The 15,134-nt window shown below is 43.2% G+C and overlaps 1 protein-coding gene across 3 annotated transcripts in view; it reads left to right on the top strand.

The window, feature by feature from the left end:
• Nucleotides 1-15,134, top strand: part of HEMG2 (Flavin containing amine oxidoreductase family) — a 141,688-nt gene that overhangs the window by 80,973 nt on the left and 45,581 nt on the right. For all 3 annotated transcript variants that reach the window (XM_087391766.1, XM_087391769.1, XM_087391767.1), the window contains exons 12-13: nucleotides 10,705-10,890; nucleotides 11,032-11,106. In XM_087391766.1, coding sequence (XP_087247892.1) covers nucleotides 10,705-10,890; nucleotides 11,032-11,106 — 261 coding nt within the window. The remainder of the gene's footprint in view (nucleotides 1-10,704; nucleotides 10,891-11,031; nucleotides 11,107-15,134) is intronic.

Genomic DNA, 15,134 nt, shown 5'->3' with positions numbered 1-15,134 from the left:
ATTCCGGAAACTTGTGCGATGTGGAGAAGGGTGATCGACGTGCTGATTTCGGTGTCCACTTGGGGGAAGAATTGACACCTGGAAGCCATGCAATGGTGTTACTGATTGTGGAAGATTGCAAGGAGGAATTGTGGGCTGGATCGACATCTCTTACCAAAGGAGGCGGCTTTTTTTCTTCATTCTCTGTACACCAGCAAAAAAGCGAAGCCATCGCTCATCATTTCGGTCCTGAAGGTATTCATCTCTTGATATGTACGTGGGTTTTTGACAAATGAAGTAGCTTGCTGGTCTGCATCAATTTGCTGCTGCAAAGAGGGTGTGAAGAGTTTGTCAGGAAAGAAGGAACAAGAATCTAAAGGAGCTGATTCCCATTTCTTTTTGTTGATCGAGCAAGTTGTACGAGAGTCGGTTGTGATTGATGCTGCTCAAAGAAGGCGTTTCGATTCTTCTAGGCTGATCGCTTCTAGTTGATGTTGCATTGAAAAAGACGTTTGGGCCTTGGAATCGTGTATCTACTTGTTGCTGTTCTGTGACTCCTGACAGTCAGGAGAAGGATCGTTTGTTGGTGTGAAGCTGCTGAGTTTCCAGAATCGAATAGTTTGATTCAGCCTATCTCTGGCTGGAGTTCTCATTTGGTGTTGACAGGTTGGAGTACCTTAAAATCTGCAGAGGATTCACTGTTTTTTTCTGAAGTGACGTCTTGGGAATTTTGATCGTAGGAGTGGGGTTCATTGGTGGATTGAGTGCTCTCTGTTCTGGGGATTGTTTTCCTGAATTAACAGCAAGATCTGTGTTGTCTTGTGATTATTTGTTGTGAGGGAGTCTTGTGGTAGTGGTGACCGAATACCTTGCTTTGAAGTGGTGTAAGTGCTCTAGTCTTGAGAGCCTCACTTGGTGTTCTAATCTACTTGGTTCCTGGCCTCAGCTAATTCATTCCAAGGTGTACTTCGGAAGTGGTGCGATATATTTATTCCTTGAGTTACGTCCTAAAGTACATGAAGTGTTCTTTGGAGTGTTTCAATTTTGTAATGAAGAGAACCTCTCTTGAATAAATCAAGTGTCTTTTATATGGAAACCTGTCACTTATTTTTTCCCGTTAAATGATTCACTCTTGGATAAAATATCTAAAGTCTTGCTAGTGAGGGAGCACTTTCTTTGGTTTGGGAGGAGTGGGTAAGGTCATCGAGCTATTCTAGATTGCTTAGGGGCTGTCCGGTTTTCCCCCTTTTCTTTTATCAGCGTGTTACTGAGGCCACGTGAGAGTTGCCCTCTCCAACAACCCCCCTTAAATCGAACAGGGGCAAAGGCATCCTTCAGCAAACAAGTGACAGAAAAGATCCTATAAAATAGAGAGGCACAAAGTAAAGTGCTCTCAGGTAAGACGGATCAAGAAAATGCCTCAACAAAATGCATCCTTCCCAAAACAAAGAGATGGGAGTGAAAAATGGCATAGCACTATGCTGAGAATTTCGAAAGATGGAGAGACCACCAAAACTCAAAAGAAACACAAAATTCTGACAGTAGTATGAGGCTCATATGAACCATCATTCTGCATGCATTTGATTTGCTTAAAATGCCCAACCGTCATCATCGGATGAACTCGCAATACAAAGACCTGCGAATTCTTTTGCGATACTGTGTGCTGACTCCTTACCTCCTTCTTTGTTCCTCCATTCAGTGTCATCCTTCTGTTTGAAACAAAATTTCTCGATATGTCCAGGCTTCCCAAAATGTTCACACTTTGATTGCTTACCTTTACCTTTTGTGATTTTGCATGCATAAGCTCTCTTGTCTTTGATTCGAGTTTGACATTGTTCATCACCTAGTAGAGCTGCAATCATTTCCTCCAGGCTCATGCTGGCATTCACCCGAAGTATTTTAACAATCTCGTCATAGATTGGGGGGAGACATGCACCAATACAGCTTTTGAGTCATCATCTTCCACTTGTACAGCAAGATCATCCAACTGTCGTAGGATGGTCTTAATTCGATTGAGATGTTCACTAAGCATGACATCCTCCTTCATTTCTTAGTTGCAAGAAACGCTCCAAAAAGTTAAGAAACCCTGTTTCCTAATGTTTCCAAAATTGGGGTGTTTTTAAAACTTCGAAACGCCTAAACAAGTGCACTAGAAGAGCCAATAGGGCAGGTATCGACAAGAGATGATGGTAGGCTCTTTTATTATCATTGTCGGTGCATAGCGAAGGCTTTAGAAGTAACACAACACTTGTAGTAAGACGGCCTACATGGGTGACGATTAATTCGTCAATGCACTATACGAATCGCATCTTCAAGGATCATCTACTCCATGCCCTCCAAGGATCCAATTGCTTGACCATCAATGGGTCAATGCTCTCCAGTAATTGCATTTCTAATAGATTGCCCGTCTCAATCCCTCAACAATTGGATGGCATGTGTTCTCTATGATTGATGTGAGTAGAAATATACTTTATTTAGCCTACCCCTGCCGTTTCCTATTAATTCAAATAGCATTTCAGAAACATTTCAAAACTACCACGTTTCTTGCATGGAAACGTTTCGTGCAACTTTGCTTCATTTGTAGGCTAAAGACCTCCTGTTTGAGGAGAATCTTAGAATTCTTCAATCGTGCTCAAAAAAAGTGTCTATTGAAATCCAAAATTTCTTCGTTGTCTTTGTCATGTCCAGATGATGGTGAAACTTCGACCCCAAAGCACGACCCAAGATGCCCAAAGCTCGTTCATTCTTGTCCTCCCATGTGGTGACCTTCTCTGGGGATTCCAGTGCTATCTTGCTGGTAGGCTTCTTCTTAGTACCTGCAACCACCCACAAACCTTTTTCCATATAATAGAGCCTGAGAGAGAGCTGCCATGCAGCGAAATTGACTCCTGTGAAAGTTGTAATCTTCGCACTTGATTCAGACTTCGTTTCCATGATCTTTCCTCTCTGATACCAAGTGAAAAGCTCAAGACTAACAGAAAATTTGATGACTCACAACTAAAGCTAGTACTACATGCAATCAACATGACAATTGGAGAGCTTGGTAGACACAACACTTAATTTTATTATCACATGTGACTAACTGCTACAGAGAGAACTCCATGCAAAGAAGGAAAGCTGCATATCGACTGAGCTTGTTGGAGAATCATTTACGATAAATGAAATTGTTTAGTCTTCACAAGCAGTTGTAGCTTGAATGAAGAGATTTTGGACTACTTTTTGATTAGCCTTCTCCTTTAGTGCTAGCCATCGTCATGGCTGAGTCTGCCTTTTACCTCCTGAGTGCCGACTGAAACTCAATATGAAGACTTTGTATAAATGGATGCTCAAGTATGTGTGGGTTTGTGGATTTGTATGTGTGAGAGCATATGTTTATACTATGGTCTACACCCATTGTTGGGTGTTCATGACGTCAGTGGGGATGTCATAGTAGCTAGGCCCTGCTATGTTGATGAAGTTTATGGTTTTCAACCTTATGAGTGACTATCATAAGATTGAAATCGCCCTATTTTGTGTTTTAAGAGGATGAGTTTGGGCATGTTCCTGGACTCATCTAGATATAGAGTGTGAATGCAAGAAGTATTTTAGAGCTCCAAAAGTGAGAATTGAATCATTTTTTTGCAACAATGATAATGTCTTGTCAGAGAAGGATCAAAATGATGTAGGAAGATCTCCGATGAAATGATGAAGTTCAAAATTATATAACTCAGAAGATGCTCATACTCTAAAAAATATTTCAAAATACACATGAACAAAAGGCCTAATTGATACTAGACTATGTTTATTGTATGCTGCACAATTTGAAGTACCACATTTGTAGTTGAGAATCATGCAAAAACCGATACAGATCTAGAATGAGTTATCACTAGCCCCTTGAAGTAAGAGCAATGTTGGTCTTGTTTGTAGACTCTTCCATGATAACTTATCCCCCTACAATAATATATAGAAATTTCAAGGGATGAAACAAGCCACGTGCCTTTAAGTGTTTTGTGTTTGGTGGCATCACGTTTCATCCAGTTCAAATATGATTTTATCCAAACCAAAGCTCTCAGTATCCTTGGATGTCCTGCACTAGGAACAGCATTGCATTGATAAAGACTTTATCTGCAGATATCCTCAATATTTGGGACACAAACATTACTTTTTGTTAACGATAGACCACTCCTAATGGAATATTGTTGCATTACCTTACTCTCTGCTGGCCTCGCCCAACTCTTCCCAAGAATGAATTATTTTTGCAATGCCCCTGGCAAGAGAGGTAAAAATCAGTTGAGATTTCCGTGAATGATATTGTATTCACCTCTAGAGTTTACTCAAGGCATTGGCAGCCTGATTTGAGTCTCCCTTTTGATATCATATCTGGAAGTTGAACTCTTGTATTGACTCAACCCATTGAGCCTTGTAGCCTCGCAGATCCGGTTGATTGCAAAAATATTTCAGCAAGTGGTGACCTGTTCATGCAATGAATTTGGCTGCATGTAAGATTAATGCATGGACCAGTGGAAGAAGTTTCTTTTGTTATGTGGGGTATTTTATTGGTGTATCAAAGAATTTCTTACTCTCAAAAGTGAGTTCTACCTTCCTGAAATAGAGCTGCCTCCATTGCATAATAACCAGTGGCATCCACTTCAACCATGAGAGGTTTATAAGGATCCCCTATTAGCAACATCGGAGGTGTGGTAATTGGATTTCTCAATGCTTGAAAGCACTGATCTAGCTCCCTTTCCATGCAATAGGACAAGCCTGCCCTTTCTTACTTTTCATTCCCTTTTGGAGTTAGGGAGCTGCAATTTCAGCATGTATTGAATGAACTTTCTGAAAAATCCTGTAAAACCCAGAAATGATTGTGCTTCCAAAGGGTTCTACTGGCCATTCCACGACTTTCTTGACCTTGTTACAAACTGTATGCAGATTATCTACTGAAATGACGCAACCACGATAAAGGGGTTTCTTCAAAATCTCGCAATCAAGATAAAGGGGTTTTGCGAACCGGAATGAAATGAGCTTGCTTGTTGAATCTATCAATGATAGTCCAAATCCCATCATTCCCTGACTTTGATCTTGGCAAATACAAAATGAAGTCCATTGCAATACTTTCCCACAGTGCCTGAGGCACGGGAAGAGGCATAAGTAGGCCAGGTGCCTTCCGTCTATCATACTTCACTTTCTGACATGTAAGGCATTCAGTAACAGACTGATGTATATCTTTCCGCATCCCTGGCCAAAAGAAATACCTCTCTAGTGCTTGAGTTGTTGCTGTAATTCCTCTATGTCCAGCATAGGGAGGTGCATGGCAAATCCTCCAAAATCTTTTTCCTCATCTCTTGGGTGATGCATAGGCAGCCATCTTTCATTAAATACCCATCTTTCAGGGAATAGTGAATGGTGGACTGCCCCTCTTGCATTTTCTGTAAAATCTCACCAAAATCTGCATCATTTGCATATTGCTCTTTCATATCTTCCAAGTCCTGATGATAAGCAATAGTCACATTGTTGACGTGGGGTTTTTCGAAAAGCTTTGTCTGAGTCAAAAAGTATCTCTTACTTCGGTGATCTGTCTTAACTGTAAAATCAGCACCCAAAAGATGGATGGCATGAATTATAGCCAATAACTCTTTCTCATAGAGTCCCAGATATCTCTCTGCATCCCGAAGTCTCCTACTCTCATAGGCCACTACATGACCATTCTGCTGCAATGCAGCCCCAACACATTCCCCGCAAGCGCCACAATCCACATCAAATGGCTGATACAAATCTAGAACTATTATGATTGGCTCTGTGGTCAGCCTCTCTTTGAGTGTGATGAATGCTATCTTTTGAGGAATTCCCCCTTTGAAAGCTGCGTTTTTCTTAGTAAGATCGTGGAGTGGAGCGGCTATATTCGCAAAATGCATGATAAATCTTCTATAGTAAGAACACAAGCCTAGGAAACTTCGGACTTCATGCACAGTTTTCAGCTCTGGCCATTCCTGAATGGCACGGATCTTTGCCGGATCCAGCCGTATCCCATCTTTGGATATTATATGCCCCAAGTAATGGATGGATTTCTTCCAGGTTGAACTCACTTTTCTTGTTGTTTGCATAGAGCATAGAGCTGATGATTTCTCAGCTTTTGAAACACTACAGCAAGATGTTCCTTGTGCTCTTCTTCGAACTTAGAAAAGACAAATATGTTATCGAAGAAGGTACCAATGAATTGTCTGTAAGGTCGGAAGATACGATCCATCATCCTATTGAAAGTAGCTGGGGCATTTGTCAATCCAAAAGGCATCACTAGATATTCATACAACCCAAAAGTAGTGCGGAACGCTGTCTTGTGCACATCTTGAGGCTGTATCCTCACTTGGTGATAGCCACTCTTTAAGTCTATCCTGCTGAAAACTGAAGCTCCATTTAACTGATCCAGCACATCATCAATGTGCATAATAGGGAATCTATTCTTGATGGTCATTTTGTTCAGTGTGCGGTAATTGACGCACATACGGAATGAGCCATCTTTGTGTTGTACTAGCAGTACAGGGGAACAAAAAGGAAAAGAACTGGTCTGAATCAGCCCCTTGGACAACAAGTCCTGCACCTGAGTCATAATCTCTTCTCGCTGAGTTGCACTAACTCTGTATGGGGGTCTATTGGGTGGCTCGCTGCCAGGAATGAGTTCTATGCCATGATCCTCAGGTCTCTTAGGGGGTAACTCACCTGGCAAAGCGTCAGAAAAGCAATCTTTAAAATTTTCAAGAAACCTTAATTTATTCTGATCTGCCTCACTTATTTCAGCATGCATTTCCACATCTCTCTCTTTTACAAAAATCATGTAAGCTGAAACTGCAGACTTTATTTCTTTTCCAATAGAACTCTTTGATACAATGGGAATAGTTTCCCCTCTATTCCTAGCAACCACACGATGTACTTTGCCCCTATGTACAAACTCCAGCACTCTTTCAAGAAGAGTCAACTTTACTACCTTGCGATGAATCCAAGGCATACCCAAGGCTACGTCATGATGTTTCAGTGGAGAAATGAAGAAGTCATCCTGATTCACATAACTCTGTACATGAAGACGGAGTTTCCCTATCAAGGGAGTGACTGGCACAGGGTTCCCACAGAACATATGGTCAGCATCCAAAGCCGTGCCCAACTCTTCCGTCTTTATTCCCAGCCTCAGGGCTAGATCCTCTGATTTAAAGTTATCAGTAGCCCCTGGATCAAATAAAATCAGCGCTTGCTGGTCTCTAACTTTGCCCCAAGATAGCAACAATTCTCGTTCCTCTGGGTTTGAAACATGACCCCGTATGTCAGGAATTCCTCCCGCCATTGGCTTTTGCGGTCCCTATGGCTTCTCTGTCTCTTTTCCCTTCGAAGTTGAAGGCTGGGCACTGGGCAGCCACATGCCCCTCTTTGCCGCACCTGAAGCATTTACCCTCTTTCCTGAAAGTTTCAATCTGTTCAGGGGTAAACTGTGGTCTTCCCTTATAGGGCTTTTGCGCTTGGTTTCTCCTAAACTTCTGAGGCTGAAATCCCCTCTTCTGAGCTTTGGGAAACTCTCTTGAGCCACATTGGCTGAATGCATGAGATCTGATATTTCTTTAATATCTTTGGTATTCACTTGGGCTTGTATCTTTGGAGTGAGTCCGGCCCTGTACTTCCTGAATTGAGTCTTATTAGAAATATTCTTGAAAGGCGAAACCTACAAGTATGCGTCCCAAAATTTCTGATTGTAAGACTCCACTTTATCTTGTGCTTCCATATGAATGCTCTCCCAACCCAGAAGGACATGATCCTGAAACTGTTTGGGAATAAACCGTTTATAGAAAGCTTTCTTGAAGTCCTTCCATTTCGTGGGGGCTACATAGTTGGCTGTTTTAGCTATCCACCATGCACTGGCTGTACCAGTCAAGTGTAAACCAACCATACGAAGCTTTGAGGACTCACTGAACTTTTCCAGGCTAAAGGCAGCATCAAACTGCCTTATGAACTGCATAGCCTTTTCAGCTTAGCCATACTGGCCATTGTAAGTGGCAAATCTTACTGACTTCCCACCGTCCTTGGATTCTTTATTCTCTGCCTTCCTGCTGGACTTCTTCTTCTTCTTCTTCTTCTTTTTCTTCTTTAACTCTGAAGACCCCGAAGAAGGAGGGGATGTCGAAGATGAAGAGGTAAAGCTAGAAGACGAAGACGAACTAGATGAACTATGATGATGCTTCTTCTTCTTCTTCTTGGGAAGAGGACCTGCACTTTTCCTCTTTTTACCTACCACCACTTCATCTTGATCTGCTCCAGAGGGAGGCTTGTCTGGCTTTCCCTCAAAAAGAGGTTGTACCATCCTGCGAAACAACGGATCGCTTGTTGCCTCTCCCAACTGAGTAATCAACTCTCTACAGGCATTCTCTTTGTTTATCGGTAAAGCTTTAGCCTGCTGTACCTGGTTAGACTGTGCCATTCCCTCATGGGATTATTGGGCATGTTGCTGTGAAGCCATCTCTGCAACTTGTCTGAGATCTGCAACTCTCTCACACACTTTTTTTTGGGTGAAATCATTGATTGATTATATTATATGAGTAGCAACCTCAAAAAAAGGTGCTACAATTACATCAACTGAAAATTTCAGTATATGCCAAAAAGACCTCATGATCTATGCAGCAGGTCTGCAAGCAATCAAAGAAAGATTGCTGCAGAGAACACCTAAAAAAGCCAAACAGAGAGAAAGTAGGATCACCAAAGACTTTACAATTCCTATATGTCCATAAAGTCCATAGTGCCCAGTAGCGAACCCAAACGAAGAAAAGATGAAACTCCGGTCTAAATGAAACCCAAATAGCCAGAAGAACTTCCCAAACGGAACAGATGGGAATCTCGCTCACAGGTGCTGGAGAAGCAGATCAAAAAACTCACGAGAGCACGGACAATGCCAAAACAAGTGAGGCACAGTCTCCGAAGAAGCAGAACATCTATGGCAAAGAGCAATGTGTCGATGAGCTAATAGCTGTCCAGATGGAAACACTCCCAAAAGAACTCGCCAAAAGAAAACCTGTTGCCGAAGCGGTACTTTATAGGCCCAAAGTTGCTGTAATCTTTTCCTCCACCACTTGGCTGGGCGATGCATTCGCCAAACAAAATCACCTCTTTCTGAAACCCAAGGTTGAGGCAAAAGGATTTTATACAATGCAGGTACAGTAATCTGAGATAGCCTCAAAGGACGAGAAGAGGACCCTGGAGAAGTCAAAGTCCAATCTTCCAGTCGGTCCTGGAGTTCCAAAGGAGGAATCGGAACAAAGGGCGAAATTATAGAAGTAATTTGTCACCACAAAGGACGATAATGAGAGCCCAATCCATATATAGTGGCTGCTAGAGAAAAGGGGAGCACAGTACCAGCATCATCTATAACATCAACAACTGAGGTGATGCCTTTAAACGAGACAAAGTAGGAACGTCGAGGTTCTTGTAAAACCAAGGGAGGATGAAAGACTTTCGACCACCAGTGAATGCTTTCAGCTCTCAAAGAACTCCCAAGCAAAGATTGCCGTCCATTCCATTCCAGATGAGAAAGAACATGCTTCCAGTCAAGAAGCAAGCGGGAGACATAAGGGCATCCAGGCAAAGTGCCATCAGTGCAGCCAAAAAAGAAATCCCAGTGATCGAGTTGCCAATGACCAAATCCATGAGTGACATAGAAATCCTGTGGATATGCAGGGTATCTGAGTCTCGTGAGGCATGCTAACAAGTGCAGGGTCAACCGCTCAGAAATGAACCAAGCCCTACGGGCCTGAACAACTCGGGTTCTAACATTATCCCTGTAAAATGGAATCCACCCCATACCTGTTATTGAATGTGACTAGCTAAGCATTACTAGAAGTGACAGTTCTAGCTACCCTCGCAAAAGGTGCTCTAGCTACCCTCGCAAAAGGTGCCACTTCCAAAGAGAGATGGTGTGAAATCAGGTGAAGAGAATGGTAAAGAGATTCTCTCTAATTGAAGATGACCAACACGTCAATTTGATGAAGGTAACCGGGTGGATCTGAAGCCTTAAGACATCAACTCATACAAGTGATCAATAAACATCTGCACAAATAATAATAAGTATGAAAATAGATTTGGGTATCTATGGAATAAATTAGGCATAGGACATGTGGGTCACTTGTGAAAGTCCAAAGTTGTAGAGATTATCCCTTGTATATATGTTGAGTATTATGTTTTGAAACCTTGTGTATGACTATCAGAAGGCCGAAAAATGCTTTTTCTGTTTTGCTTCTAGATAATGCTTTGCAGCATGTTCTGGAAGTCATGCAGAAGTTGCTTCATATTTTATGTTCTATACTTACTTTACATGTTTATGGTGCACAATGATTAATTTAGTTGTTAGAAAACATGAAATGGGGAGTAGTTCAAAAGCCCAGGATGTGTGAAACAATCTTTGATCACTGAGTTTGCTTGAGTACCGCTGTTTGATCCAACGGAGGGTGTTTTGTTCCTACTTCGTTATTTTCCATTTATGTCTCAGATGGCTTCCCCCTAATCCCTATTCATAAAGTGTGGAATTGGGGCACATAGGAAAAGAAAAGGGCCAGATAGAAGTATTTGAAGGTGAAAATGAGAACTTCTCATATGTAACTATATCTCTATGGTAAAGTCTAGTCTGAAAATATTGGCTTTCGTGACTCTGACAGATACATTAGCTGGGAAGATTGGGTCAATTATTAACTCTACTCTGTCAACATACTGGCTGTGTAGACTTTGACAGATGCATTAGCTGGGAGGATTGGGGAAAACCATATGAATTACAATGCAACAGTCTTGTCATTAGCATGCAACCAACAGGGAAATCCCCTCCGTGATAGCTGGAAGGTTTCTTTTCTGAATGACTCCAGCAAGAGAGGGAAGAAATCAGAGTCACATTTTGATGCTCTGATCATGGCAGTAAGCATTTCCTTGGCTTCAATATTATCTTTTATTTTGCGATCTTGGTTCTGGCTTTCTTATCATCCTGTAATTGAACCTATTGTGCTTTGGATTTTTTGAACTGAGGTATACATATAATTTGATGTCTGAATTGAGCAGGCCCCACTCTGTAATTTTCAAGAGATGCAGGTTAGCAAAGATGGCAGACCATATTCTTTAGACTTCATGCCAAAGGTAACTGCTGTAACCTAAAAAATTCTCTAGTCAGAGATGAGATTTCCTAGGTAGTTTTTTGGCTTTGAAAAAATATAAGGATTGCAGATGCAGATTGTCTAGAGATTGAGCACTACGTAATGAATGCCTTCTGCCCATTGCATTTGAACACCTAGAATATGTGACCTTTGAGAAGTTTAAAAGGTAGTTTATAAAAGAATAGGCAGATAAAATGAATTGGGCTCGCCATAAGTCGGGAGTAAATCCTATCATGTCATGGCCTTTCTAGAGTCTAAGGTGCATGATCTGAGCTCTATGTGGGCCAGACTGGGATCCATTGGGAGTGCTGATGTCTCTAGTACATATCAGAGATCTGTCTCTGGTGCACCTCAGTCCTCTCTGTAGGGCATACTCGTGGGTGACGTGATGCTTCCTGATGTCAGGAGATTGCTATGATGGTGCCCCAATTGGGTTGGTGCTCAAATGGGGCCCATATCCAATCTCTTGCTAAACTGGTGGGTTCACGATCCCGGCATTTCTTGAACACCTCTGTTTCTGGTGAAGAAGCAATTTGCGATCTCCTATTGTTTGGGGCCATGTGGTGTAGTATGTTTCATGAGCTTGGACCTGAGTTAAATGAAGTCGTGTGCAAAGAGTGCACCACAGCGCTGGTTTGGGTAGTCGATGACTCTACTCATGTCAGTAAATCTCCTAGTGAAAAGGCAATGGTACCTCCCACGGATGTCATAGTATCGTGTGTATCGCTCCTCGGTCTTCATCTCATGTGTGTCACATAGGGTGCAGAGCCTCAGATTGACATCATGTGGCTGCAATCTTGCATCCTGCCTCGATCTGGAGTCTGTGCGATGATGTCCTAAGCTGGACCATGATGATTTGTACTGCATGAGAAAGGTGGATCCGTAAATATCCTGGTACTTTGATAAATCCATCATCATCTAGATGAAGGAAATGCTCTTTGTAGAAGGCCATCTTGGGCATGTGGGTGAGGGGGGATGTGTTAGGTGGTCAAAGACGTGCTCATGCCCTATGATCAAAACCATCTGGATACTCCTGTATACCAGCACCTCTTGTTTTGCTCGGCTGTGAGCTGCATAGATGACGAAAGGGATCTCCATGGCAATCTCTGCTGACCTGCACATTTTTCCAACTAAACCATCCGAATCTGTCTAGGTAGTTGATGATCTGAAATGATGCATCTACATAGGGATCTTGCTGCAAACTCTGATGGAATGGTGTGGACATCTTTCCTTGGACGATGTGAGATAACATCATCACCTATAGTCTCTCAAAGTGCGTCCACTCCTCCTTCAGGTTTATGGCCAAAAAGCCCCTGCATACAAGGTAGCTGGTCTAAGTAGAGAATCAAAGAGAAGGGATTCCATGTCCGCATGCTGAAGTGTGCTTGAAGCACTATCTCTCTAGTGCATGAAGCATGATGGGTATGATGCATTATGCTGAAGTCGAGACCCCAACCTTCTAGTTCATTCCACGGTTTCTAATATTAGTGCATGAAGCATGATGGGTATGATGCATTATGCTAAAGTCGACCCCAACCTCCTAGTTCATGCCATAGTTGCACGAAACGCCCGTTTCATGGGCAGAAACGGAAACGACGAAACGGAAACGGCGTTTCGTCAAGAAACGCCGTTTCGTACACCCTGCGTTTTCCCCAAACCCTAAAAACGGGATTTCGGCCGCCTCTCTTCATCTTTCGCCGCCTTCCGCCCGTTCCACTCCTCTTGTGCATCCTTGCTCCTCTCTCCACCTTCTTCAAGCTCTCTCCATCCCTCGGACCTCCATCCTTTGCTCTTGGACCTCCGTCCTCTTCATCCTTTGCTCCATCTTCTCCATCTGGCAAGCTGCAGCCTGCAGCTTGGTAGCTTGCTCTCCTGACTCCATCCCTCCATCCTTCTTCTCTCCATCCTCTCTTTAATCTTACCTTCTACCTCTCCATCCTCCTCCTCTCCATCCTCCTTCACTTCTACCTCTCCATCCTCTCCATCCTCTTTTACCTCTATCTCTCCATCCTCCTTCTACGGTCTACCTTCCATCCTTTCTCACTTGTGACCTGTCACCTCTCCATCCTCCTCAATGCCGAGAGATGCTTATTGGGTCCATGTCTCCCTCCTGGATAGTTATAAAGGAGGCGGTGGCTCCAAGAAGTGGAGATGCAACTATTGCGGCATAATCAAAACGGGGTCTGTCACACGGGTGAAAGACCATCTAGCAGGTGTTCCCAGCAAGGATGTAGGACCTTGTGAGTTCGTGCCTACTCCAGTGAAAGGTGGCCTAACAGAAGCGTGTGCGTATGGCAGCCTTGGCTGCAAAAAGTGGAGGACAAGGGCTGCAAGATGAAGAAGAGGCTGCTGACACTGAGCCATTGGATGATGCCAGCACATTGGGTTATGCAAAGAGAAGTAGAGGGGCATCAACTACATCGAGCGCGGGTCCTAGTGCCACAAGAACACCCTTGCCACATGGATCAATTAGTGTGGATGCTAGTGCGGGGAAAAGAGGATCACTGCAAAGGTCTAGCATTCAAGCACGCTTGCAAAAGCAAGCAGTGAAGGAGGCCACTAGTGAGCTCACAAAGCTCTTCATACAATGCGGCTTACGGCTCTCATGGCCTTCCTCCATCGTGTAGTCTTCGCCACATGAAAGGGTATTGCACACTGGGTATGAATGGGAAGGGCCTACATATGAGGCCTTGTGGACAAGAGAGCTAAGAAGAGAGAGGGAATGTGTGGAAGACCAAATGAAGCCCTTGAAAGAGACTTGGAAAAAATATGGATGCACACTCTTATGCGATGGATGGTCAGATGCACGCAAGAGGAATGTGTACAATATTTTAGTGTCTTCTTTGTCTTCTTGCAAGGGAACCATGTTCTTGAGAGCCATAGACGCTTCCACTGCAGGTACAGTGATTACAGGGCTGTATATTTGGGAGCATTTACGGGCAGCCATTATGGAGATAGGTGTTGAGTATGTGGTGCAGGTGGTGACAGATAATGGCAGCAATTGTGTGTCAGTGGGTGCCATGTTAGAAGATGAGTTCCCTAAGATTGTGTGGACACCCTGTGCCTCACATTGCCTTGATCTTTTGATCGAGGACCTAGGGAAGATACCTTGGATTGATGCCATCTTCTCCACAGCCCGCAGTATCGTGAAGTTTGTCACGAAGAGACCCAAAGTCCTCAGCATCTATCGGGCTTACAGTGACCGTGAGCTATTGAAACCTCCAGCCACAAGGTTTGCTTACATGTTCATAGTGGTGGAGAGGCTTGTGCGAGTGCGCCAGGGCTTGTTGCGCACGGTTGTGTCTCGGGAGTGGGAGATTGGGATGATAGAGGCCAAGCAAAGTCTATCAAATTTTTTCCCATGATCATGGATGAGTCTTGGTGGAATCAGGCGGAGGCATTAATCAAATTTATTAATCCTATCTACACGGTGCTTCGCATCACAGACATGGAGGGAAGCACATTAGGGCTCTTGTACGAGTTTATGGACAAGATTGGAGAGGCCCTCAACAGAAACACTTCCCTATCGCCTGATAAGTAAGACTTTTTACTTTTGTAATATGTATAATTATTGCAGTTACTAAATGGCAATTTGTTATCATGAAGTCTGGAATTTTCAGATATATATTATGTATGTACTATTATCTATAGTCTATGAATTTTGCATGCATAATGCATTCTAATTTCTTGTGGCATGATTTAGGGTTGAGTCCATCCGTGCTATATGGAATAAGCGGTGGAATTGGTTCCACCGCCCAATCCATGCGGTGGCACATGTATTGCATCCGCTCTGGCGCAGTCAAGAGCAATATGAGAATGACGAGTTGGAGGAGGGGATGCAACAGTATCTACAAAATTGGACGGGTGGTGACTTGGAGATGCAACGAAGAATGGAGGATGAACTTCTATTGTTCCGCAATCACAGCCTCTCCTTTGTTCGACCTACGGCTAGAGGCTCGAGACACAGTTGCAACCTGTCTCCTGGTGGGAGAAATATGGCAACTGTACTCC

Source organism: Dipteris shenzhenensis, chromosome 20, assembly GCF_047967505.1.
Source record: "Dipteris shenzhenensis isolate YYH24624 ecotype China chromosome 20, Dip_SZ_1.0, whole genome shotgun sequence".
Taxonomy (NCBI): Eukaryota; Viridiplantae; Streptophyta; class Polypodiopsida; order Gleicheniales; family Dipteridaceae; genus Dipteris; species Dipteris shenzhenensis.
The sequence above is the reverse complement of the archived record's forward strand: the minus strand, read 5'-3'. Positions and strand labels throughout refer to the sequence as shown.